The sequence below is a fragment of the Bombus bifarius genome, unplaced genomic scaffold (genome assembly GCF_011952205.1).
Source record: "Bombus bifarius isolate JDL3187 unplaced genomic scaffold, Bbif_JDL3187 scf7180000008166, whole genome shotgun sequence".
NCBI classification, from domain to species: Eukaryota; Metazoa; Arthropoda; class Insecta; order Hymenoptera; family Apidae; genus Bombus; species Bombus bifarius.
Window position 1 is genome coordinate 1731012 of NW_022884488.1, and position 27805 is coordinate 1758816.

General features: G+C 33.1%; 2 protein-coding genes across 11 annotated transcripts in view; both read left to right on the forward strand.

The window, feature by feature from the left end:
- The window catches only part of LOC117209200 (ecotropic viral integration site 5 ortholog), a 30655-nt gene extending 15253 nt beyond the window's left edge, over positions 1-15402 (forward strand). For 5 of the 9 annotated variants that reach the window (XM_033450910.1, XM_033450909.1, XM_033450906.1 and 2 more), the window contains 9 exons: positions 1126-1359; positions 2517-2780; positions 2942-3206; positions 3353-3715; positions 3905-4582; positions 4717-5199; positions 5296-5394; positions 9439-9594; positions 11216-13341. In XM_033450910.1, coding sequence (XP_033306801.1) covers positions 1184-1359; positions 2517-2780; positions 2942-3206; positions 3353-3715; positions 3905-4582; positions 4717-5199; positions 5296-5394; positions 9439-9594; positions 11216-11275 — 2544 coding nt within the window. In that variant the 5' untranslated portion in view covers positions 1126-1183 and the 3' untranslated portion in view covers positions 11276-13341. Of the gene's footprint in view, positions 1-1125; positions 1360-2516; positions 2781-2941; positions 3207-3352; positions 3716-3904; positions 4583-4716; positions 5200-5295; positions 5395-8053; positions 8122-9438; positions 9595-11215; positions 13342-13683 lie in introns of those variants that run through there. The other 4 variants (XR_004487871.1, XR_004487870.1, XM_033450911.1 and 1 more) reach the window with 4 other exon arrangements.
- A 1893-nt stretch (positions 15403-17295) lies between these two features.
- The window catches only part of LOC117209202 (failed axon connections), a 54890-nt gene continuing 44380 nt past the window's right edge, over positions 17296-27805 (forward strand). Inside the window, exon 1 of one of the 2 annotated variants that reach the window (XM_033450914.1) lies at positions 17296-17902. In XM_033450914.1, coding sequence (XP_033306805.1) covers positions 17558-17902 — 345 coding nt within the window. In that variant the 5' untranslated portion in view covers positions 17296-17557. The remainder of the gene's footprint in view (positions 17903-27805) is intronic. The other variant, XM_033450915.1, reaches the window with a different exon arrangement.

Below are 27805 nucleotides of genomic sequence, written 5' to 3' on the forward strand. Positions count from 1 at the left end.
TTTTCGACTGTAATTTTCGCGCGTAACTCCATGTTCTGTCTTATTAAGCGCAAATAAGAGAAAAGCAAAGTGACTAACGGTAATGTTAAGAAATAAAATTAAAATGTAGAAATTATTAATTAATTCAGATTAACTGTGGATGATAATATAATATCTTTTATAACAATCGTATTTTTTTTTCTTTATATATACATGTAAATCGGAAATGAAAGGTAAAATTTCTTCGAGTAAGGTTTCGTTTTTGAGAAAATCGATTCGTAGATTTATAGATGTATGTGCTTTGAGTTATGTGCTTCTGTAATATGTAGAGAGACCAAAATCGATAAACCGATAGATACCAACAACATGTCGCGATAATAAACCGGTAGAATAATAGATAATAAACCAGGACGTTCGTAAGTGTATAAGCAGGAACAGAAACAGATATGTATGTACACCAAGGTTTATCATATCGTTACTTCGAAGTTCAGTATACGCGTAAGTATACTTGATACATCGCAATGTTCTCAAAAAATCTTGTTCAATTGAATAAATAGAATATTGTCAATAATATTCTGCTCCTTATGTAGACATTGCATTTATTTATTTTTTATGTACATCTGTTTCATTTAAACCACAGTTAATAGTAACATGTACATATTTTTGCATTAAAAACAAAATTTTGTCACTTCCCAATGAGGAACATAGCAGCGGATGATTTAAATAATGAGACGACAATTTCATTTATTTCTAAAAACAACTCAATTATATATAACTAAATTAATAAATATAAGTTTTATCATATATCATTATTACATCGTTCCAGGTATAGAATAATATTCTTTTCACACACACACAAAATCACATTAATGATAAATAGACTATGGATGTTTACGTATTGTAAATTCACATCTGTGTGAACCTAAATTTTTATTTATTTATACTTCTTTATATAATCACTTTATAATTCTCCATAAATGCCTAAACATTGGTAGTTTACTAATAAAGTCATAATATTTTTTGATGATATTCCAAAAGAACAGGCATAGAATGATAACAGTAACTGGCCTGTGGAAGGTACGCACATGTATAACATTTTTGTTACGTCACTTTACATGCTGACACGAAACAACGATCATTTTACAGGGGTCAAGAGAAGCAGGCAGCCGGACAATTAGGATTATCACGTTATGGACCGCAGGTGATGAGTGTGTTGTGTTTATGCACCACGATACACCAGACGGGTCAGAACAACAATCAGGCCAGCAAGATACTTCCGAGCACACCACCGATCTCATCTGAGGAAGAGAGGATAAACTCGTCGCAGGAAATACCCACCGACGAACTGGCTCTATTAGCTAAGCTGGAGGAAGCCAATAGGTGAATCGTCGCGCTGACTAACGTTCAACATCGACATTGCATGTGCAAACGAATCGTGCTTTAGATACTGCGTATACATTGCCGCTTACACGTTCAATTATGTTGTGTTACGTGACTCAATATCATTCCATACACGATCAGTTGATTGTGAATGAGAGAAGGTGTAACTTGAATGGGATGAATCAAAACATTTCTACATAAAAGATAGCTTATGTAAATCGAAATATAAATATTTAGCGCTGTTCTGAATACAATAGAATATGCTAAACTCTAAATTTTTTTCTAAGCGTTCAATTTTTTAGTAAATGTAGAAGAGGAAATATATTGTATGCGTTTCTATTCGATTCAACGAATAGGTGAATGAAAACACTTTTAAGGAAAAAGTGGTTTACGTGAATGGAAGGGCAGATATTTGTTGCTACTCTGAATATATTGACAGTGTTTTCTAAATTTCTAGCTTTTCAATCGCGCATCTTTGCATTTAGAAAAGAAGAAATGTTGTATGTTTCTATTTAACTCGATAATAGGTGAACACAAGTAGATATTGAATTCACATTAATATGAAATCTTTTACTTATTCTGAATAGTCTGTTTTTGTATTAATTTGGCAGTTATGTTTATCTTATATTTTTATATTTCAACTGATACTAAGCACACGTTTAGAAAAGAATGTATATACTCTTGCATTAATTAGGATATTTATTATAGTCTTGGGTTGTAACATATGAAAGTATAATTTTGTATGACACTACCTATCCGTAATGTTCTATTAGCTGAGAGTAATTATACAAAGAACTGGCATTTGTTAGTAAAAAGAACTTCAAACTTTATAGCACCACTTGATCGTATTAGTCCATTATACATCTATATTTATAAGTAATTTTTATGAATGTCCGAAGTTAATTGGATTTAAAAATTCAAGTTAATTGAATTTAGCAAGATAATTGTATTTAACTAAAATTGAAATCTAATTGATCAACATATTTAATTTATATCTAATTCATCCACTGTTACTAATAAAGATGAATTTATTTCATATTTATTTTTATTTCAACCAAGATGATCAGATATCTCATATGTTACCACTCAATAGTGTTTTAACGAGATTGCATTAATGTAAAGTACATGTCTAAAGAGTTTGATGTAATTAATAACAGGCTTATCGAATCGGATGCAAAGTCGTTGAACTCGCTCCAAAGCAATCACAGTAGAAAAGGTTCCGACACATCTCAGGTGTCCGTGGCGTCGGGGGGCAGCGGAGGAAACAGCGATGCCGCACCCCGACGCCACAATTCAGCTGATGGTGAAGAGAATACGTGGACCCTATGGGGTCACATCGTCGCTGATTGGGATTATCATTGGAAGAAGAGGAAAGAGTTCGTCAAAGAATTAGTACGTCAAGGAATACCTCATCATTTTAGGTAATCAACTCTTTAGCAAAAACTTAAATTTATCAAGTTCATTAGTATCTTTGGATGATCTACGTACTCTCTTAAATTTAATAAGAATCAATAAGAAGTAAAATTATAAGATAAAAACATATTATGATGAGTGGACAACTGATTCATGTTCATCGTTACAGAGGTATTGTTTGGCAACTATTAAGTGGTGCACATGACTCTCCTGTGAAAAAGCAATTTGCTGAGTATATCAAGGCTACGTCAGCATGCGAAAGGATAATCAGGAGGGATATAGCCAGAACGTATCCTGAGCATGATTTCTTTAAGGAGAAAGACGGACTTGGTCAGGAGAGTCTATTTAACGTTATGAAAGCGTATAGTCTTCATGATCGTGAAGTGGGATACTGTCAAGGTTCGGGATTTATTGTAGGATTACTCCTTATGCAGGTACACTTTAATATTTGAGTGGGATTAGAGAGCTATAAAAGAATAAGAATAATTATTTTAAAGAAAAAAAAAAAAAAAAAAACGAAGACATGGGATGAATTCTGTTGAGTCAATCAGAATTAAATAGGTATATCAATTTGTTACAGCAAATGCCAGAAGAAGAAGCTTTCGCTGTACTGGTAGCGCTTATGCAAGAGTATCGTTTGCGAGACATGTTCAAGCCGAGTATGGCTGAATTAGGGGTGTGCATGTATCAGCTAGAACATTTAGTTGCTGACACCCATCCCGAGTTACACGCTCATTTTACGGCTCAAGGTTTTCACACGTCAATGTACGCGTCGTCTTGGTTTCTTACGCTTTTTACCACAGCGCTCAGCCTACCGCTGGCCTGCCGCATTTTTGACGTGTTTCTGTCCGAAGGCATGGAAATTATTTTCAAAGTTGCACTGGCCATGTTGCATTTAGGCAAGGAAGATTTATTAAGCTTGGACATGGAAGGCATGTTGAAGGTAACTGTTTATCATCAGAATCCAACATCTTACCCATAGATAAGAACTTTAAAAAAATACAGAACGTATTACGTTTAGTCGTAGAAAAAAGTCAAGTATCGCAGGCTTTATAATTAAACAATGTTTTCTCCACACGTGGATTTGTTTATTAATTATTTTATTAATATTTATCAGTTTTTTCGTGTGTAGTTCTTTCAGAAACAGCTACCTGGAAGAGGCGAAAAAGATCCAGATGGTCTCATGAATCTTGCCTATGGTATGAAAATAAATCCGAAAAGAATGAAGAAACTCGAGAAAGATTATACTGTGCTGAAAATGAAAGAGCAAGAGGAGATGGTTGAACTTCGTAGGCTTAGAGCAGAAAATAGGTTACTTAGGCAAAGAACTGAACTTCTGGAAGCTGAGTCTGCGGAGTTGGCAGATAGATTAGTCAGAGGTCAAGTTTCTCGAGCAGAAGAGGAGGAAACTGCTTTCGTTGTACAAAGAGAATTAGCAGCTCTTCGACACACGCATCTTGAAACCAGTCATCAGCTTGAACAAGCTCACGAAGAACTAAGATCATTGTCGCTTCTGCTAGAAGAAAATGTGACATCGAAACAATCCTCTTTGGATGAAATTTTGTCAAAGCAGGAAGCATTGTCACAAAAAGAGGAAATGATACAGTGTTTGCAAGAGGAATTGGTAAGAGTTCGACTACACGAAGCAGAGAACGACGCGACGATAAGGGAACTTAGAGCAAGAATACAAGAATTGGAACAGGATAAAAAGACGTTGCGTGAATCAACGCCGGATAATTCTGTTGCTCATTTACAAGAAGAACTGATTGCTGTGAAACTAAGAGAAGCAGAAGCTAATCTTTCTTTAAAGGTAATTCATTTTTTTTGACACATTAAAAGTTGTGAATTTTCTATATTTATAAAGAATCGCTTAAGGTTCTCAAATATTTGTAAAGTATGTATTATGTATTTAATAAACTTATCGTAATATAAGAAATTTGTTAGGATCTTCGGCAAAGAGTAGTGGAATTGAGCAGTGCCTGGCAAAGGCATCTGCAAGAACATCGTTCCGCTCAGAATCAACCTGCAAGCGATTCCACGCCGAAGAAACTTTTGTTTTGGGAGAACCGAGGACATGAAGTGCAAAAGTTCGAAGAGGATTTAATGACAACCAGAATTCGAGAGATGGAAGCTTTGACAGAAGTGAAGGAGCTTAGACTCAAGGTCATGGAGCTTGAAACTCAAGTGCAAGTTGCCACGAATCAACTTCGTCGACAAGACGAAGGAGGGAAATTAATTAAAGAGGAATTAGAGGCTGCCTTAGCTAGGGAGAAGGAACTTACTGCCAAACTACGGGAGCAACAACATAAATATTCCGATCTGGAGTCTAAGATGAAGGATGAAGCTATGATGGCTAGGATACGTGATGCAGAGCATGCGCAGCAAGTGGCAGAACTCACCCAGAAAATATCTCTTCTTGAATTAAAAGTACTATTTCTTTATTTGTACTAATTTCTTTAACTATCCCAACATGAATATTTACATACAGATATAGCAAATATGGATTATCCCTATTTTTTACAGAACGAAGAGATGCACGCGGAAGGTGAGCTTAGAAATAATTTAGATGACAGTGAGAGAGTCAGAGAATTGCAAGATAAAGTTGCAGAATTAAAAGCTGAGGTATGTGAAAATTCTTTGCTTTATTCATGCTGCATTAATGAAAGCATTGATTAAAAAAGAAAAAAGAACTGCAGTAAGAGGTGAATGGAAGAAACATTGTTAAAATGTTATTTAGAGCAAGATCCAAATTTAGCCTTAGTATTATATTTTTTGCATGTATTGCTCAATTTGCTCAGGATATTTTTATTATTTCTATAAAATTTATCATTAAACGATGTTAAGTTAAAAATAGAACCATTCATGTGAATCTCAAAGAAGCATACAGTATTTTAGTACTGAAAATATAGCTGCAAATGCTTTCAATTATGCACAAGTATAATTATTATACATATTTATGATCGACGATGATCCTCGTTAAATTTCCTTGATTAAAGTTGAATCTTATCTCTTTGTTTAACGTATTAACTACACTATAAGTCCAAAGTATCAATGGTAGAAGTAATGATGGTAGTTAACAAAGACGTAGAATTATGATCTTATTACAGTAGTTTAAGGTCTAATTTTTATTCAATTTGCTATTAGACTGCAACATAGTAAATTTTAAAGCTTGTAGAGTTACATAACTATTAAAACATATCGTACATTTGGATATAGAAGTAACTCGAGTTGTTAGCCTGTTATAGGATCTTGATTTCTTGTTTCAGTTCGTCCATTTTCATACGTCTGTTTTCATATAATCATATACATAAATTCTATACAGTTGTCGTAATCATTGATACATTTAACATTTCTAACAAATTATTTCTGATTTTAGTATTTTTAATATTTTTACGTGATAAAATAATAAACTTTATTTGCATAGAGATGATATTTTATTAAATTTTTTGTTTCTAGGATTTTTCTACATAAAATCATCAATTCTAATGATACTTAAAAATCATGGCTCAAGTTTTTTCATGAGAATTTTATACAATTCACTGTGACAATTTTTTTAAATCATGTTTACATATCTGTGATAATGCACATTTTTTGTAACACCATCTTGTGAAGTACCCATGTTTTTCACACACACATTTTTTCTCTATCTGGAAGCTCATATTTATGGGGGTTTAACACTATTGTTGCTCTTTTCTGTTGCACTGTTAATTCACATATCACAAAGGATTGAGATGTGATACAAAGGATTGATGTGTTCCTAATAATGTTCTAACTGACTATCCTAAATCCTTTCAACAAGAAGGATATATGAAAAAACATGTATATAAATCAATTGTATTTGTTGGGTGCACAATATTACGTCTATCGTTATAATATATAACATAAGCGAGGATGTAATTTATGCTTTCATGTTATTGTGACTCACAAAATTATGCACCAAATTGCACCTCTTACTGCAATGTAATGCTAATCGTCACGCTAATAAACAACTTTTTTTTATTGATAAAATCAAGTGCTATAAAAAGTTTAATTACAATTTTCGTTCCAGAATATTTTTCTTTCTGCTTGTAGGTGTAATATTAAAATTAATATGAAATTTTATTAACATTATTGACTATGATATTAATTAATTAATACCGAGATAAACGTTTTATAATATTTCCAAAATTAATCAAGTGAATACTAACTATGTGACACATACTTCTCATATTTGTAATTAACAATTAACTGTTATGATAAAATATAGCTTTTCTCATATTTTTCATATTAAACAGATAACATGTTCCTTCAGAGGTACCTGTACACATTAAGAATTCATTGTGCTTTCATCATCAAAAGTACATCTGTGGTTGTTTTAATCCTCTCCTGATTTTGTGTGAATTTTCTGTTCACATAATTTGTGTAAATTTTCTAAGTCATGGGAGAAATTGTTGACATGTAAAAGCTTTGAGGTGCATTCACAGCTTGTTATGTCTCTGCTGCAATGCAAAATATAAGTAATAAATGTCGAATCGCTTCTAAACTTAATCGTGGTTACGATAGCCGCTCAGTTAATGTTATTTTTTGCATTTATGAAAATAAACTAATCATCATCGTAACTAAATTAAAATTTATATCTTTGAGGGCATCATAATATAATAAAGTATGTATTTGAATAAAATATTTATGTTTTAATTGTATTGTACATTGAAAATTTGCAATAAATTAATTACAAGATTTTAAAACTAAAAAATATATTCTATCTAAAATTTATTATGAACTTTTTTACGACATTAAAATAGATATAAGTACCAAATTTTCAATGTTTTAGCATTAACATTTAAGGCGTTTTGTGTAGTCACATATTAAAATCACTCTATTATAAATCAAGCTTGCCATTTATAATACTAATTGTGCTTCAAGGACATTGTATTAGATATTGAGAGCTAGCACAGCACGGAGTAACAATTGGTTCTAATTCTACAAGTAATTTTAATTGAAAAAAACATGCAGAAAGTATGATTTCGAAGATACACCTTCAAAGATATCTCATTTATTTTTACACCTTTTCTTAATTAGACATTCAGCAGAAATGCATTGCAATATATATGCTATTAAAAAGATATATCAAGCAAAAACAATCATTCATGTAGAGAGATATAGTATCAATTGAAGTTGATTTTAATGTGAATATAAATATGAATGGAATTCTTATTGTGTAAAGGTACCAATCACTAACACAAAGAAATTAATGGTCTTGTAAAACTAACCCTCTATTGCTGTGTTATCTCTGTCTCCTTAGTTCCCTACGCCAATCACCAGCCCGGAGACTGAGCCTTGGCGCTGGCTCGAGTAAGTCTTTACCCATCCGTAAGCATTATTTTCTTTCCATTTCATGTTTGTAGCATGATGACAGTGTGTACTATATCGAAAAACTGTATTTTCTTTCCATATAGTTTTGTACATATATTTTATGAGATAATTACTTGCTATATTAAACTACAGGACAATTTATCCTTGTCTATAATAAAGTGCTATGAGACTCAGAAAAACATTAAAATGAATTTCGATCTCGTCCTAATATCTCCTTGGACTTTTCATTCATCTACACATACACATATAATTCCCCATTACATTGTTTTCTTGTGCTGACTTACAATTGCACATCTAACAAAGCACTGATTTAATTCACTAACTGTGTTTGATATATGCTTGCAACTTGCACATTGTAATTAGTGTCTGCTTGCTTTACTTTCATTTTTTTCACTAATTTATCACAGGTGTAAATAAAGTTTTTTATTGTAGAAAGAAATAGGAAGGACATTTGTGAAATGCTTTAAGAACATTTATAAGCAATATTACAGATATCTTTATGTAACACATTGCTTAATCAATGTGTTAAGTAGTGCATGCTATCCATTATAATTTTCCACACAATTTTCAACTCTGTGTGCTTTATATGAAACATAAAGTTGATGCTATCAATAATTTATTAAATATAGTAGAAGAAATGGATATTAAGGATAATTTAACAGTTAAAAATTTGTGCTATATTCATAGAGATGCACAATCGAATAAGATTATTTTCATTTAGAATTCTAGTAAAAATAACTACTTGATAATTTTTTATTATTCTTTGTTGTATTTTTTTCAATGAATTTTCGAACATACAAAAATAAAATGCATGGTAATCATATGTGGTTCATCTAATCTTAATCATTTATATTTATTTGTTGCAACTTTTAAAACACATCATCATCTGATTTTAGGCAACTTTTATCGCCTTAAAAAATGGCGTGAAAGACTTCAAAAAGTAAAAAAATTGAAAAGATCAGAATAGAAGCATCTGAATAAATTTCATAAAGATTGCATACATTATAAAAATTACATTATTTTGTGAAAAAGAAGTACCCAGAGATGGTAATCTCACAAAATTGTCCTAGAAATAATTTTCAACAGAGTGATTGTTATAATTAATAGAGTACCAAATCATATAAACTAGAAACTACAATGCACATTTGCCTAACAAACTAGAAAGTAGTTGAACCATGTCAAATGGAATACTTTTAGAGAAGGAAGCATAAAGCACATTCCTTTTGAAAATGATGATGTACATCTGCAAAATCTCATAAAACTCCCTCTCAATGAAATTTACAAATATTACTGCATGTTAAATGTGTGTCGCAGGTCATGAGGCTAGAAAGCTGGAAGCAACGTTGGACAGGCAATGGTGGGCAAAATGTAAGAAGTTTCAGTGTTGACACTGAAAGCGAGCTGGACGAGCGGGATCTCAGAATTTGTTTACAGGATCATATCAATGCAACTACACAGAACTCACCAGAGGTATAGAATTCCATGCATACCAGACATTAGGCAGCTAATTGTCGTTCGAACACACACAGAAGTATTCCATATGTCAGAGCAGATGGGACCTTTTACGTTTCATGATCATGCTTTCGCTGTAGAGAGAATACGACGAGTTATAACACACATATAGAATATTATAAATCGAGAACACATAGGAATAATAGCGATATTATGTTTTTAGTTTACGTGTAATATCACTATAGCTCGTGATGTATTAACAACATAGTAGTAATTAAAATAGGTGTAATCTGGCGGTCATTAATAACGCAATATAAAATTATCTGACCCGGATCGATCATTCGTTGCAATCAGACTTCGAAGTAGTATGTATTTGTAAAATGTGTTCGTTTAATACAGAATGGTGTCTAGAGTGTCTCAATGTCTCGTAGACATTTTGTTTCAATAGCATTGCAATTAACATTTACAATTTTAATTATTTTATCACGAGTCTCCGCAAAACCAGAAACCATCTTCAATTCATTCCATTAATTTTTATAATAGATAGTTCATTGCATTTCGAAGTCTGCTTACAATCGACGAATATTATAGGTTAAATATAACTATGTGACGCATAAACGACACGTTTTTATACGTATTACGCATTCTGTGTATTTTTTGTAATTTAAACCAAATGTAATTCCATTTAAGGAATTGTATATTGAATAGAATGAAATCCGGCGACGGGGAAATCGGAGTCTTATACGAAAGACTAAGAGTCAAAAGGAAAAAAAGAAAATTGACAAAAAAAAAAAGAAAAAAAAACGCGTTTTTCCTGATGCGACGGAATACTTAGAGTCTCATTAACAAGTCGCAGTAGCGTATTACTCCGGTTTGTAGAATATTATAGGAAAACGAAACAATAAAACAAAACACAAACATATATGAGTAAATAAAGTATACCAAATACTCTTTGGATTCATCAGTATTCTTCTCGCGTACATTCGCGTATTTATAATACGCTAAAAGTAGTAAAGAAACGACACGAGGTTAATTTCAAACGGTCCAACTATTGAGTGGAAAACTTGCACACACAATTAAAATACAGTACTGTGCAAAAATCTTAGGTTATTTTTCTAGTTTTTACATTTTGCTTTTCAAAAGTGATTGAAGGTGTGGTTGGCATTATTTTAATACTATTGTTATACCTAGAAAGTTAATACCTATCTTTAAGTAATTAATATTTTTAAGTCATTAATATTTTATTCGTAAATCATGTTTTTATAATGCCATAAATATTTGATAGTATTTGGAACAGTGAAATTGCAAAATTTTTAAAAAATTTATGAATCAGAAAAGACAGCATCTTGAATAAAATATTGAACAATTCCTTTCCATATAATAACATATACAAAAACTTTTTTATTATAGTAACTAAAGTAACAGTAACGTAGATAATTTGGGATTTTTTCACAGTATTATGTACACATACACAAACATTCACATTAAACAAGATTAGAAAAGAAAGATGATCTTGATTAGATAGAGAGGGGTAAGTAGGCGCTATAAAAGATTCGTAATTTCGTTAAAATTGGATCTAAGCAGCTGCTGATCGGTGAAGGGTGAATCGGTGTTCTTTAAATCAATTTACTAATTGCAGATTATTGAAAGTGAAAGTGAAACCGAACGAGATAATCGGGAGTACAGTTGTAAAACTTAAATAGCCCGGATAGCTCGTTCCTTATAGCGAGGACGTGATAATTACTTCCAACGTAAGTAGTTGCGCAAATCAGAACGTCAAACTGCTTTTATCTCAAATTTTTTTTATTCATGGATTTGTTTTTTTTTTTTGTTCATTTCTTTTTTCGGTTTATTTTCAGCTTAATCGAACCCTTAACGATCCATTCTCGTTCCTGCAATGATTGTACGTGTTTTCAGACGGTTTAAGAATTCAAGTAAATAGCCTAAACGTATTTACTTTTAAGATAAAGGGAGCAGCTGATCGATAAAGAGAGCAACTTTTCTTATCGTTCCATAATGATACACAATACATAATCTTCAGCCATTTCGGTTTCGTTTTATCGCTTTGTCTCTTTTTCCTTTTTTCTTCTCTTTTTTTTTTACTCTTTTCATTCGACAAGTGCAATCTTTATTTACGTTCATTAACGTATCTTCAGAAGAGTGTTATTAAAAAGTATGTATATTGAAAAATGATTTTATGGGGCAGTGTAAATAGGCAATTTTATTATCGATTATTCTTTTAACTAGATTTTGATACACAAAAATATCTTCAGTGATATAATATTTATAAACTTAAAGTATGCATGAACTTGGCAAAAGTTTTATTACTCATAAAGAGATAACAAACTAGAGATTGGGAAGAAGCAATACTTAGTAATTAGTATATTTAAAAGTTAAGAAATGTATGTTTGATATTGATTCTAATTAACCGTCGTACATGAATATTCATTTTAAATCGTTTTACGTATCGTCTGTATTTTTATCTACAGATTACTTTTATTAGAATAATCATTAAAATTTGTTATCAATTTCTAGAAATGTATGTTTGAGATTGATTCTAATTAACCGTCGTACATGAATATTCATTTTAAATCGTTTTACGTATCGTCTGTATTTTTATCTACAGATTACTTTTATTAGAATAATCATTAAAGATTTTTATCAATTTCTAGAAATAAACAATTTATGAGGTATATAATTTACAATTTTTATAACGAAAATTGTGTTCTTAAAGTCGATGGCAATTTTATTTACTGTACCTATATTAATCTTTTTTAACTAAATATCAATTTTTAATTAATTTATTAATAACGAATTTTATTATAAATAACGCTGGAACGTTAAGGGTTAAACGCGTCCACAGTTTCTCGCTTTGGCCTAAATTGTACTGTACATAATTTCGTTTTGTCACGAATAATTGGCACCAGGATTATAAAAATCGATCGTGAACGCACCGAACACAAGAATTCTCTCAAAAAAAAAACGAGACTTTCTGCTTTCGTGCACGTTTGATCAGAAAGGAAATTGCATGTAACCTTTGCGATATCATAAAATCTTATTAATCGAGTAAATTATTAATGTTGAGTAAATCTGCTAATCAAAAAGGAGGGCTCGATATTTAGACTTTTACAACGTGGATGATCTTTACTCTGCAGCAAGTAAAAATTCTATTTGCCACTCGAAACTCACATTTTCACTCGCTTTCCAGCTATTGTAATTTAAAAATCAAGTCTAAAATTATTTTATCGCAATTGTCTACTGTATTTAAATATATATGTATTTATTGATTTGTTATGGGGATTCCTGTGATGTATTCTGTATATGAAGATCATAGGAGACAAACATAATAAGTACATTTTTGTTGACCCTCTGACTTTCATATCATTTTACGATTAAACAACAATGTAATTAAATAACTTGTTAGGTTTAAAAATAATATTAATTATCAAGACATGCAATGTTTTAATATCATGATGAGGAAAATTTTAAAGAGCATGAAAATACACATGTGTAGCTTCACAATCAAATAAAAGAGATAGTTCTGTTAACATGAAAGCGATTGACATTGTACTGAATTTTAAAACTGTTTCCTCGTAACAAATGTTTCTCTCCTGTACTCCTCATATAAGATTTCAATACATATACATAGTAATTTATATTTACGAAACTTTTGTAATTTTTGCTACGATTTCTAAATTTTGTTATTTTATAATATATAAGGAATACTTGAATAAATCAGTCTTTGAATTCGGTTTTTAAACATTTTTAACATTGTGATTTTTTCATAGATCGCTTTTTAAAGAATACTTTTAAGGAGGAAATTTTTCGATTAAATTTTTCTAATCTTTGAGGAATATTTGTATTGTGAGAATGATGGATCCCCTGTAGCAATTCGGTATTTTCCAGCAAATCACGAACAAGTCAGTATGTCGTGTCGCTTTTACACAATTCACGAGAAGGGAAAACGTTTCTGTAAGAGACGAAAAATCATTCCGTAGAAGTCTATACTTAATTTTAAACAAATCATAGAAATACGCTAAGGCAATGCTTAATGGCACAAGCTCAATAATTTATTACTAAGAAAGGCTTAGTTTCTCGTCTTTTCAGATATTTCGCCAGAGAAATCGAAACATGTTTCTTTCGTCTATTAAAAATAAGGAGAGTAAATAGGAATAATTTCGATACTGCCTGATATTCGAAACCGAGTGGATTAAACCGTATAAATGGCTAAAGAGAAGTGTCCATTAGAAAATATCCAAAATTCTCTCACGTCGCTTTTGCGAATATAGGTGTGCGATTATCTGAAAATCAATTTTTACGCAGAGTACTGCATTTTCTTAATTTTAAGCTTGTTCTAACAACTAATGAAAGAGAATAACGATATCAAATGATAGGAGAAAAATAATGATTAGTTGTATTTAACTGGAAAATCGTGAAAATCCTAAAAAAAAAAAAAAATTATAGAAATTAATACGATTTAGCTACAGCTCTTTTATTAAAAAAATGTAGAATTGTGATATATGTATATGTACGTGTGTACTTTAGTATTTGTTATTTTAATCAATTGACCAGTAAATGCATTTAAAAAAAAAATAGTTTGATCTGTTGCTTTTATCGAAAAGAGAAATTATTTATTTATTCGATTTTTTAATCGGATTTTTTAGCGCTTTTCGAAAATACTGATCGAGTTTAACACGAAGCAATCTCTTGTACACTCTCGAGTGTTTTCTTGAAAAAAAAAAAAAGTTTGGTACAGAGAATTGTTTTATTTATACTTATAAACGATTGCTATATTTATGTAGCAGTTATTTGTACAGTTTTCACATAAATACTTCTGTTTATTATGAATCATATAACTTATTTGCGTTCAATAAAACTATCTTAAATAATGTCGCTATAGTAATCAGTATTTATTATGATGGCAAATATTTTCCCAGGTATCGTTTGATTTTTAAACATTGTCTATTTATTGCCTTTATACTAAAACTATGTACAGTCATTATTAGTCTGTTATATTTTTTAAAAGCTCTTATTATTAGAAATCACTTGTGCAATTTTTAAAATGATTCTTTTGTAAATCGTGATTGTACTGGTTTTAATAAAAATTAATCGCTATTTTATATATTTACAATACATATTGTATACTTTCAATTTGAGGTTTAGAAAGAATTCTTTAACCATATTTTTTAATAATTATTCTTAGTTAAATTTTAATAACAATCTCAGTCATAACTCTTCTAACAATAATAATAATAATATAAATAATTATATAAATATAAATTTACCGGGAAATATATCGGCTATCATCGATCAGTATTCGTAGATATTTATCGATCAGTATCAATATTGGATTAACTTTCACCATCGATAGCGCCAACTTCAGTCGAGAAAGAAAATAGTACTAAAGGACGTACAGAACTTATTTCTTATCGTTATCGAAAGTATGCGAGTGACTAATATATATCTTACTAACATTATTCATCCTTTTCTACACGTTTGTACTTTAAGAAACTATCGTGAAACTCTTCAGATATTATATTCATTCAACGTTTTACACAATGCAACGAGTCTCTGTCTGAATATACCTCGATATCTTGTTACGGATCATTTCGAAGTAACTATATATGAACTGTACGTATTCTGCGCATTTAAACTGTATTTCTAGAACGAGCGTTCGTTAACGAATCATTTGTTAGTGATTTTCTTGTTGTATACAAGGTTTTTGGACAGATAACGCGCACACTACGAACAACGATATGAATTTGTCACGAACATTGTGGGGAATATTATAACATCAGGAGTAAATAAATTTTTATTCACTTTTAATGCTGTAGTTTTCTTCCCTTTGGTGTTCAAACATCAAACTATTTAAAGAAAATTCCATAGTATTGAAAAATGGTTTGTTTTCATGTTCCAAAAATTTATATTTGATTTTTATCTTTCTAAACAATACTTTGTGGATAGTTACAAGACGTTCATATATAACGAGTGACATATATACAGAGTATCACAGTAATCATGGTACATTTGGCAAGGGGAAATAATAAGTTGAAAATGTAGAATAAAATTATTTCACAGGATGCTTTGGTTCTGAGAAAATTAAATCGAAAACTGGTCAAGTACGCGTGTATTCAATTCATAGTTCAATACATTCAAACTCTATTTTCTAGAAAACAGAGGGACAGTAAAATTTTATTCTACATTTTTTATTTATTTTATCATTTTTTTCGTAGAACCATATGCTTTTCGATCGTACCGCGTTTGCTGAAACACCGTATAATATATAACAATAAAAATTAATTACGAACATCTTGAAATTATCCACGAAATTTTATTTAAAAATATAAAAATTACAGTAGCTACCAAAAGTATTTGTACACCACTGCATTTATTATTTCATTTTCATATACTAATTAACTAGATCCGACTGTAACACATTTTGTATCATTTAATGGTAACTTTCACATGATTACAAAAATTTAATAGTATGGAAATGAAATGTAGAACCTAATAAAGAAACGCTTTAATGGAATATACAAATATATACTTTTTGTAGCCACCGCAAATATAATCTTTTATATAGTATTTATGTATCCTTTATTCCACATTTAGTATCTATTTATCTTTTTTCCGGTTGGTCGATAATCGAAATCGCTTCGAACTTCACTTCTTACCCTTCGATCATTAATTCGCGCCTCGAGACAAGGGGACTCGGTCGTCTCCTTATACCTATTGATGGTCCCTAAGCGAAGCGGTAACCCACAGGAAAGGTATAATCCCGCTTACAGACTTAACAATCTCGATACGATATTCGGAAGGAGCAAGAAGGATGAAAAGGAGAGAGAACGCTGAGAAAAACGTGTGAGGGAGAGTGTGAAAAAGAGAGAGAGAGAGAGAGAGAGAGACAGAGATAAAACGAGCGAACGCAAAGACAAAAGCAAAGAACCAAGGACCAGGGAGAATTTGCGTTCATGGGCGGCGCTAGTTGTGGCAGGTAGTTTTCCAAATGGAGTCTATCGGCCAGAGAGTGGAAAAAAGTAATCCGTGAAAAGGGGTTCGTTGTTACGCCGATCTGATGCGACGTTGCCGATTCTGTGCGAATGAGAAGAGCGGTTGGCTGGGTTGGTCCAGGACCGAAACTAGAACATTATAGAGCCCTTCCCTCATATAGCCTCTCTCTCGGGGGAGCGGGGAGCGTTGAAACAAGCGCTATAAATAATATAAATCCTAAACTTTGGAATATTTGAAACAAAAATACAACTTATTGATGAGAGGAGAGAGAGTGCTATTTATATGAGTATAACGATTAATCCATACGATATATATTTCGTAAGAGCAAACAAAAATTTCGATACAAAATTCGATGAATAGAAATAGAATATTGTTATGACAATGTATGTATTTGATAATTCGTGCAGGGTACCTAAATACATAGTTGCGAGTTTGTTCGGCCCTCTTGAGGTGGCGGTGGCGGCAGTGTTGCCAGGCGAGACTAACCACGACGAAGTGGAAGCCGAAGCCTGCTTATGGGGGTTCTCGCGGGAGGGAAGGAGGGATTGAAAGGGGAAGTTGGATGAAAAAAGAAAGGTAGAATCAGGGCAAAGAAAGAGAAAGAGCGGCACGCGGACCGGGCAGGGGTGGCGGACCAATTAAATATGGCGACGGCAGTGGGGTGTGGCGCTTGCGCATGCGCAGCGCCGGTTTCAGCTGGGGGGACAGGAGTCACGGACAGAACGGAGCAGCGACGAGAAGGAATCAACCGGCCGGCAAGCAGAGGGATCTAGACGAGTACTCGGCGTACGTTTGTGTGGTGCGCGCTGTCTTCGAGAGGATAGGCTCTTCCAGTGTCGCTCGAGAACTTGCCCGCTGACGTTTGTTCGCTTGGCTTAGCTCCGCTCCGCTCTGTAACGAAGCGTTTTCTTCGTTTTCACTTCGAGACCGGGTCGGACCTGTGAAAAAGTAAGAGTAAAATCAAGAGATAATGACGATGGCAACGGAGACAGAAAATACCGGGCCCGAGAGCAAGGAGATTAAAGACGTGAAAGAGATGAAGGAGGCATTGAAGGACGAAACGCCGCCGGACAACAAGCAAGAGGAGAAAGATGCGGCGAAAAAGGAAGATAGTAGTAAGAAGGAAGAGGCCGCTGACGCCGCGGCTGCTACGCCATCCAACGCACCGACCAAGGCTATCAGCGTGCATAAGACCAACTACGAGAAGGATATTGTTTATCTGTATCAGTTCTTTCGAATACCGCTTCTACCCTCCATCTCGCCGTATTGTCTTAAGGTGGAGACATGGTTGCGGCTCAACGGCATCAAATACGAGGTAAGTATTTTCATTTATCGTAGAAAAGATTTACATATTTACCGTTTTCAGATCCTTGTTTATTTGCTAGAATAGTGATATAACAGACAAAACAGAAAGGTGATATATAAAGTTTGGCGGAGATTACTTTAAAATAGCACATTCGAAGTAGAGAATTATTAATCGCTCGACTGTCTGGGAATAAAAAAATGTTTTTTTTTTTCAATTTAAATAATCCTTAGATTCTTAAATTTCCTTTCATAAGATATTGTTTCTATTCACTGATTACTATTAAACGTAGGGTTAATATATACTTTGTATTCTGACATCATATTTATTACATCGTAATCTTGTTAAATAATTACAACATTTCCATAACTCCATTTTAGAGTTAATTTTTTAAGACATCTTGTAATTGATGTTTTTCTAGATGTCATTCTTTTAACAGATATACTCTCCCCGTACTTTCCGATCATTTGAATTTCGAAACTCATGACACGGGGCAAAACAGGGAGATCGATGCGAGCACAATGCTCCCAAGGTTGTACCCCAGGCGTCATGTTTCTTCCGGGTATATCCAAGAACGCTTTTTTTTGGACTTCCGTCATTATAAATCTACCGAGTTAATTTCCAATGTATTCATCACGTATCATCTCGGGGATATATACAATTCCATCGAATCGATAAGCATGATATATTTTAAAAATTGATAGAGAAGCTGGATCCTTTACCGATTATTTCAAAATGGCGACTCTTGTCAACCTTTGTGCATTCAAAGTAATGTTTAAATGCACCTTCGATACTGTTTTCTGTCACTTTTCGTAGTTTTCTGCTCAATCAGGATTTCGTTTTTCTTCGTTCGTTCTTCTTATTTTATTAATCATTCATTCTCTCATGATTCGTGATTTTATCGAGAATTTAAAAATACCTCTTACTACGATATCGATTTCTCTTGACTGAAAACTCGGTGGGCATTTGCATGAATTTTTCAAATCATTAACTTAGGTTCGAATGCATGAGATGTTGCATTGTTAATTTATTATTAATCAGAGTAGTTGCTATTGCAACTTCTGTATGCACTGTTTAGTTTAGAACTTCTCAGGTTTCTTTAAGATCAAAATAAATTGATCCAATAGCTTACCTTGAAACTTTATTGTGTAAATATTGATAGAAATCGTACTGTTCATACTCGAGCTTGTAGACAAGCGTTAGATAATGTACTCACGACTCTTTGAACGAAGATGAAGCATGTAATCGTGCACGTAATAGCTAAACATACATGAATCTTATTCCTATTACACGATACATACAGTGTCTGCAAAAATTATTGGCACACTATTATGTGTGTTAGTGCATTTACATACTAATTAATTAGATTCAAGTATATTAAATTTCGCATCGTTTAATAGTGCTCTCATACGATGACAAAGATTTGGTACTATGAAAATGAAATGTAAAATGTACAGCCTAACAAATGGACTGCAAATTTAATATTTATGTTTATCTATTAGAAGTTTGTGAAGGGTATTCTGCTGTATATATATTATGTATTATTGTACACTATATACATTCTGTTCATTGTTACATCTTCAAATTTTGCATAAATTCATAAAAATCTGCAGTCTACTAATAAAAGACTCCTCCATTGGAAAATAAGTACATGTGCCGATACTTTTTGCAGCCATTGTATACATATACGTATCAACCTAATCCGCTGGAACATCAAACCTGTTACGCTCTTTCGAAACCCAGCAATCTTATACATATCGACCTCGTTATAGTAGATCTCGCTCTGTTACACATGCTATATACATATAATTCTACGAATCGTCCATTTGAATAAAATAATAAATATGAAATATCCATGACCCGTGTCGGGGTCACGTTCTGATTTCCAATGTAGCGTTTCGAAAAAAAAAAAAAAAAAAGATATGTACATTAAGAACCGATTTCTCTCTCCATGCGCGATGTAGCTACCGTTTTCCATCGTAAAAATTGTATATCCGGCGCGAGAGTAAGGCAGCCGGATGACTGGCACACGCGATCGAAAAGCATGAAAATACATTTTCTCGCGAAAGAGGTGAAAGGCCCGGCGGCATGCATTCCTTTACGGACTTTTAAAACGGGTTTCAACGAGTCGCGTGGGGGGCGAGCCGGGGAAGCCTATTGGAGGGCTTCCAACTTGAACAGAGGCAAAAGTGCCCCCGTATGCGCCGCTGATCCTGCGCGTTTGTTTCCGAGGGGGGTGGAAAGGACGCGTAGCAGACTACTTCGCTTCCGAACATACGCACCAGAGATACTACTAACGATTATCGATGTGTTAGCGATACTAGAGGGCTTCTGAGGAATCACAATGTCTAATGTTTAGTTCTATAGATATACAAGCGATTCACGATGCGTTCCTAGGGATTGGAATAATTTCTTATACAAATATATAAATCTGTTATTACCGATACTGAAATTACCAGACTGGACAAAATGATCAATTTGTAATTTTTAATTTTATAGATTTATACGTAAAATTAGTTTATGTACTGATACAATTTAGTGACTTTTCTCAATTTTCATTATTTGATTCTTTTTTTTCTTTACGAAATAGAAGATTCGAACAATGGAATGCCTTTTCAGTTCAATCCATTTAATGCTGAAAATGTACCAAACAGGTTAGGTTAGGTTTCTTTGCGGGGTAAACAATTTTTTAAGCGAAGAGAGTACTTTTATTTATTCAATTACGTTGCATAAATATTTAAATAAATCTATCGAGATCGAACCTAACCTAACTTGTTTAGTAAATTTTGAGCGTTATAATAACAAAAGGTACATCGGTTTCATCTACAATTGATTTCTCGTTTTAGTGGTAAAACGATTCTTTTTTAAAAAAAAAGACTGAAGTTAAATAGAATTGGGAAGAGTTAGTAAACTGCTATGCCAATTCTCCAGCAATGATTTCTTTTTACCGTCGTCATAAAATTGTTCTGTCGTATTTTTAGGCGACGTAATACTTGCTCTTTCAGGATAACGAATATCTTTCTGTACACAAAGAAAGAGACGGAGATAGTGGTTTCTTATAGTTACTCTCGGGATAGCTGTGATATGTGATCAACTATCTTCGCGGCTGTTTACGCGCGTTTTTCTATCGATTTATTTATATCGTCGACGACGGCGATATTGGTCGCGGGTCACGAAGCAGACAATAAATAATCGGAATGTCTTATTACGGAACTTACATGTGGAACAAGTACATATCACGTTAGATAGTACTTTGTATTTTTTCTTGTTCTAGTTGTATGAAATTCCGTTCGATTTTGATTTTTAGAATGTACATATACCTTTGTGTTTATACATATTTATTTTTATATTTGTCTTAAAGTCAGTCTTACAGTAGGTATTATCAAATATATAGTACTTTTTACAAACGGTACCTCCGTTTACTTGGTTGATATGGTAGAACTTTGCATATTAGCAATCGTATGTTGTTATCGTTGTATGATAATGATGTCGATTGATACATTGTAATACAATTTCAAATGGCAAACGACAAATTTCCATAGATGGTAAATGATATTGCGTGTAAATGTATATTACGTTTTTCGAATACTGATACGGACACAATGTATAATACGTACATTAACAAAACACGAGTAATTATAACGTCAATTTTTAAAATTATCAGACTACAAATCTTTTTTAAATTATATATCAGAAATAACTTAAATATTATATATGTAAACTATATATCATACCCTTTTAAAATAATAAAACTATATATTGTAGATCGTGTCATTCTCTTCGTTTGAATAATTACCATAATTAATATAACATAAACAAAAAACTATTGAAACTTTTAATCTTGAAATTAATTAACGTATTATTACAAAAAGCAGTGTTTTCTCTTACAAATATATAGTAAACCGTTTCCCAATAACGGGAAACAAATTCTTCGCGTATTTAGTTTCGCGTTAAAGAAGGAAAGAATCCAGGAATTTTTCTGTACCGTGTTTGGAACGAATGGAATTTCATTCTAGGGTGGTCGACACTTTTGAAACACTTTTGGAAGCTACCTCCATCTCCTTCTAACTGTTGCTAGAGCGGCGTTCTTTTTCATCTGGCCGCCAGAATCGCAGGGGTCTTCTCACAACATCTGTTGAACATATAACGCTTTCCCCTGAAAAGGAACGTTGCACGGACCTTCTAAAACGTAGATTTTAGACAGTCCATATTTCTCTACCTAATTCTATACTCTCGTCTATCCTTCATCAATAAATCAGAGATACATGGCATCCAGATGTCATAAAAGAAATGGTATTATTATTATATTAGTGTTAATAATATTATTACAATAGTATTATGAAATTTTACAAGATACAAATTACGAGTTACTAATATTAAATGATAACTGCTAAAGTTGCGTCAAAAGCAGTATTCCTAATGTCTTTTTAATAAATTCGCATTTGTAATTTTCTTTTTTTATCAATTTACGTTATCTAATTCAGCGCAGTCGCGTTGCATGTGGAAAATAGAATTTGAAGAATTTATTCAACGTTCTTTTTGTTCTTAAAACTGTCCGTCTTAAAATTGCAAGCAACGAAGATTTATAAGCTATAAACTCGTAACTCGTCAATTCTCCAAGTGTAATTTCGATAATTGATAAATTGTTCCGCAAAGAGTATGCAGAGAATTTGTGTAATTTTCTGTGAAAATATACTTTCCAAATCTCAATTATCTCAAATTCTCTGAAAATGTTGGATGAATAAATATAGCATTGTTTCGTCTGGTCTTTTCGGATTGAGAGGGCTATTTTTAGACATCCTAATGGAGGATTGCGCTTTATGTAATTTATCAGTCGCAATTGTCAAGTGTTACTGACGCCTCCACTTCCGGTACCCGCTTCTGGATTCCCCGATCGCAGCTCTTGATTTCATACGCATGCTCTGACTGAATCATAGTGGTAATTGTTGCGTTAGTCACCTAATATAATGATATTTAACACCAAAACTACCAGAATAGGCAAAATGGCATAATAAATTTCTTAAAAAATAAATAATCAAAATTTTCTAGATTTATAAGGGTTGCATGCCTAACAATGTTTTTATTTATTTATTTATTTATTTAAATTTTACAATCTGTTCAGTAGGACATTTGGTCAAATATTATAGCTTAGTGGTATAATAATATAACATGTGGGTGGCTACCCCCAGCGGGGTACCATCTTCGTGTTTTGTGAACCTAACAATGTGAAACAAATTTTTATGAAACATATAATTATTATATATATAATTATTATTATTAAATATATATAACATCTCTTCTCTTATGATATATCTTACCATACACCTATATTTGCCATCTGAATTTCTCTGATACAAATTTTATGCTTAAAGACGAGTCAAATTAACTGATCTATATTATTCATGTTTTGTAACAAAATGCATTTTTAAGAATTTTAATGATTTCCTACTTATTAGGAATATGTTAAGAAAGAGATTATTACTATATGTTTATGTTTACCATTCTCTCTGTTATTAAAAATATGCATTACTATCTTCTAATATAAATGACTATTTCTTATTATGATATGCATGTATTTATCGTCTTCTTTATTAAGAAGAACATTCCTTCCTAGTGTAATTTTCTACCTCTATAGAAAATTCTATCAATTAAGAGCCTGTATCTCGGCAAACAGTAATTAAAAATCAATTCTTCGATGGCTGGAATAGAACTTATTTTACTTCTTCGCAATACTAAACGCTTCGAAGAGCTTAATTTCTGGACTGGATGAAGATGGGAAAATCTTATCTTGTTTGTTGGAATCTGGTCGGAAATCGCGGCCTGAAACGATTATAGATCGTATTCCCATCGAAAGAATCGTAGTAACTCGTCCGCAATGTATGGCTGTTCGAATGGCAAAATGACAGAAGCGAAACAAAAGAGGTCACAGGTAATACGGAGGAAGTTCCTATTGAACTAATCATTATCAAGATAGGTATAAATAACGCGTGGAGTGGCCCGGATCAATTGGCCAACTTGACCAATTTTGCACCGGCTATAAACGATGCGTGTAATTTCTAAGAAATGCTTTCTATCCTTACAGATTCCATGATAAATACTATGCATCCCTATATTTGGTGTTAGATCACTACATTTGGAATAGTACTGTTGTTATTATTATGGTACACTGAACAACACTGTTCTATTGTCTTCTATCTTTAGAAGAAATTGTCCCTTTTTTTCCTTCATTCATATTTCCAACATTTTTTACATCTTTTTCAACCCTGCTGTGATTTTCAAAATCCAAAGAAAAATTTTACCAAAGAAAAAAAAAATGTTTAATCAAAAAAGATGTGTAACATAAAATTAAAACGAACCAAATCCTGTATTCCATTAATAATTTATCTTATTCGAGCTTAAGACGTTAATTAGTAAAATGCAATTTCGACAAAAATGATCGAACGATTGCAACGGGATTGTTTCTTTTTTTCAATCTGGAATGTAAACCATCATTGTTTATTGGAAACACAATTATAGCCTTGTTTAAGGCTACACAATTATGCCACAGAAATCGACGTCGCAGCCTCGGTTATTGTGCATTGTCTGTTAGTTATTCTCTTAGCCTGAAATTATATGGGGTGTGTCGTGCGAAGTATTACGAGCTGTTCTCTTGGTTACCGTGTTAAGATCAGCCGTGGAAAATACAGAATTGATATTTTGGGATTTCTCAACATCTTTATGGCGGCCTGAATGTGCTACACTGTACCTTTCATCCAGTTTTAGAAACCAGTCGAAAGAAGCCTTCTTTTCGTCATTTTTTAATTCCACAAATATTTGGATTTACGTCGCGAAATATTTATTTTAGAAACGAATAAAAATGTAAAAATGCCGGGCGGTATTAAAGATAATAACAACGGCCAAGTCTCTCCTTTCTTCCTGATTTTAGCTTCGTAAATATTTAGCTTTACATCTCGAGATACCTATTTTAGGAACGAACAAAAAATCCAGATAGAAACTTTTAAATTGTCACTGTATCGTATATACACACGCTATTGTATCAAAGATAAAAATAATATTTCTCGCACGTAGATTCTCTTGTCTCTCGCTGATTTGAATAACAAATAGAGACTGTAAAAGATATCACATAATAAAACAGCAGGTTAATCATTGTTCCAGTGAGTTTTAACGAAAATTTACAATACAAAGGGCGACAAAAAGTTCGAAGAAAATAAGTTGTCTATTGTACGAACGTGTTTGTTACGAAGAATACTATGCCATGGTAAATGAATATTCATCGGAATATTGGAAGTCCTTGAAAGGATGCACGATTTGCATAGAGTTGCGAAACAAAAGAGAAGGAAGAGGCTACTTTCGAAGGTGTGCAGAGAGACCTGGATCAGCGCTAATACGCGAATCTAGGTTATGAAAAAATCTGAAACAAGAATTCTCTGTTTCATATCTGCTTCTCACGCTTTCTTGGCAAGACGCGCTTTTCGGTGCGAAAGTTAGCGGGACACGGGAACGCGTGAAATTGTGCTAATTTATCTGTAATGCCTTCTCTCCTTCTCCTCTTTTAGTTTTTTTTTCCAACCTTGTACGGTCATGCTGCATATCTCTTGATATATTATTAATATATATTGCAGTCTCTAACGATATATTTAAATGCCTGCTTTTCAGGAAACTTTTATATCATAAAGATGTTCGTTTCGTCGTTTTCTTGTTTGCTCTTTCTCTATATATCTCTCCGAATCTGAAAAGTTACCATTAGCGTCGTCGAGACTGTGATTGCTATAGAAATAACTGCTTTCTGATAATTTATTATGTGCTTCACTTTATTGAGCTTTTTATCTATATATAGCGTATTATTGTTGAAATTTGTAAGGTGGTATATTTAGCGTAACATGTAACGTTCTTTTCCATTCATCAATTAAAAATTCCACACAGTCGTAGGTATACTGATTCATAATTCCAATGTGTAGTTCTTTCATATGCATATGTATAGTTCTGTTCTGAAATTTTGCCATTATAAGCCATAAGACGTAGAAATTACGTATTTGTATCTTCATATCCCACAATCGTTCTGTTACCGTACTCCACTGTACAAGAAGTTAGTAGCGTGATATTTTTACTGTCATCTCAGCAATGCTACGACCATTTGGTAGGACGAGGAATGCAGCTCATAGCCTTATCTATAAACAGATTAAATTTCGCGAGTCTACGATAAGCCGTTCGCTTATGGCAACTTCTTTAGTATGCTCATGTTTCTTTCGGCCGACACACGTCCTGGAAACGTCTGGTGATCTTTTTAAAGGCCGAACGCATTCGTGCAAAATTTCTCGTAAAACTCGGGAAGAAAGGAACTGAACTGGTTGATATGCTAAAAGAACCATACGAAGAGAATGCTCGAAGCAACCATTTACAAATGGACGAAGTGGTTTCAAGCAGGAAGAGAAAAGACGTGAAAAACGATGATGCTTGCGAGGCTCGACCTTCTACCTTGCCACCGATGAGAACATCGAACGTGTTCGTAAATTTGTCTTATCAAATCGGCGAGTCACTGGCCGGATGATCGCTGAAAAGCTTAGTAGTAGGTAGGTCAATTTAACAAGTATGCGGTCGATTTTAAAAATTGATTTAGAAACGCGAAAACTCGCTGCTAAAATTGTCGCGCGATTTACTGATCCAACTCTACGAACGTTTTAAACAGACTAGTATGTGAACTTAATATTATAGTCTACCCTAGCAATATATCGTTGCACTCTCATTGCTTTCGAAGCAGCAATTTTTAACTTAACCTAGTCTCTTTTCTCAAGGGAAAGATAAGAGAACAAATGCAATTATAACCTAACAAATCTCTTATAAATTTCCATTATAAAACTTGCAAATCGATCAGGAAAGATTCGACGGGATGTTCGACGAAGGTCGAAACAGGTAGGGCAACGAATCATGCGTGCGAACGACCGAAGAAAGAACGAGGATGGAGGGAGGGAGAGAGAGAGAGACGCGCACGTAATGCGCATGTCCAACGAAGGTTTGTCGGGCCGAACCATTTGTGCTCGGCCAATCGATTGTTTCCGACGTTTCTCCAACACGCTAAACTCGTTTCCGGTCCGATTTACCCGCGACCAGTATCCGCGATACATACTGAGCACGAGAAGTCGACTACGAAAGCGATACATTATAATTGCATCGTACAGTCGCCCGTTAAACGGCCGATTGTAGCGGTGGTTTTATTGTCAGGAGTGGGGGTAGAGAGATGTTGGAGGGGAGAGAGTGGGGGTTGTATCGGTTACTTTTACAATAAGTAGAATACGGATTTTTATGTAACATCATATCTTTATGAATATAAGTAAAGAAAAATTGAATTTTCAGTGGCTACAGAAAGTATACCAACTGCATTTGTATACTAATTAATGAGATCGAACATTCGTATGATTGCAATATGATTACAAAGATTCGATACTATGGAAATAAAGTATAGAATCAAATAAGAAGAACGCTTCGTTGGAAAATAAGGGTGCGTGGAACTACTTTTTGCAGTCATAGTATAAATTACGATTTGTTTCATTTGGATGGCTGTGAAGGTATTCGGCGTAAGTGAGGTTTCCATGAAAAATGATTTAGCCCGTGAAAATACCTTTTCGTTTGCGGAACTTTCAATCGACGGAACAGTTAAATAATTACGTTACAATAACTGAATTAATCAACGAATTATAAAGAATAAATCGTTCCGTCGACAGAATGTTTCGAGGCAAAAGAGCGTAAACGAAAAGCTGACTTACACCGATTGGCTTCCGAGCCCTCCTCGTGTTAAATGTTATAACAGGTATTCTACTCTGAATATTTCATATAGTTTTGCATATTATGCACAGCCTATGCTTCTCAACACTTTTGAATTTCCTATGGACACATAAAAATTCGTAGTCTAGCAGTCAA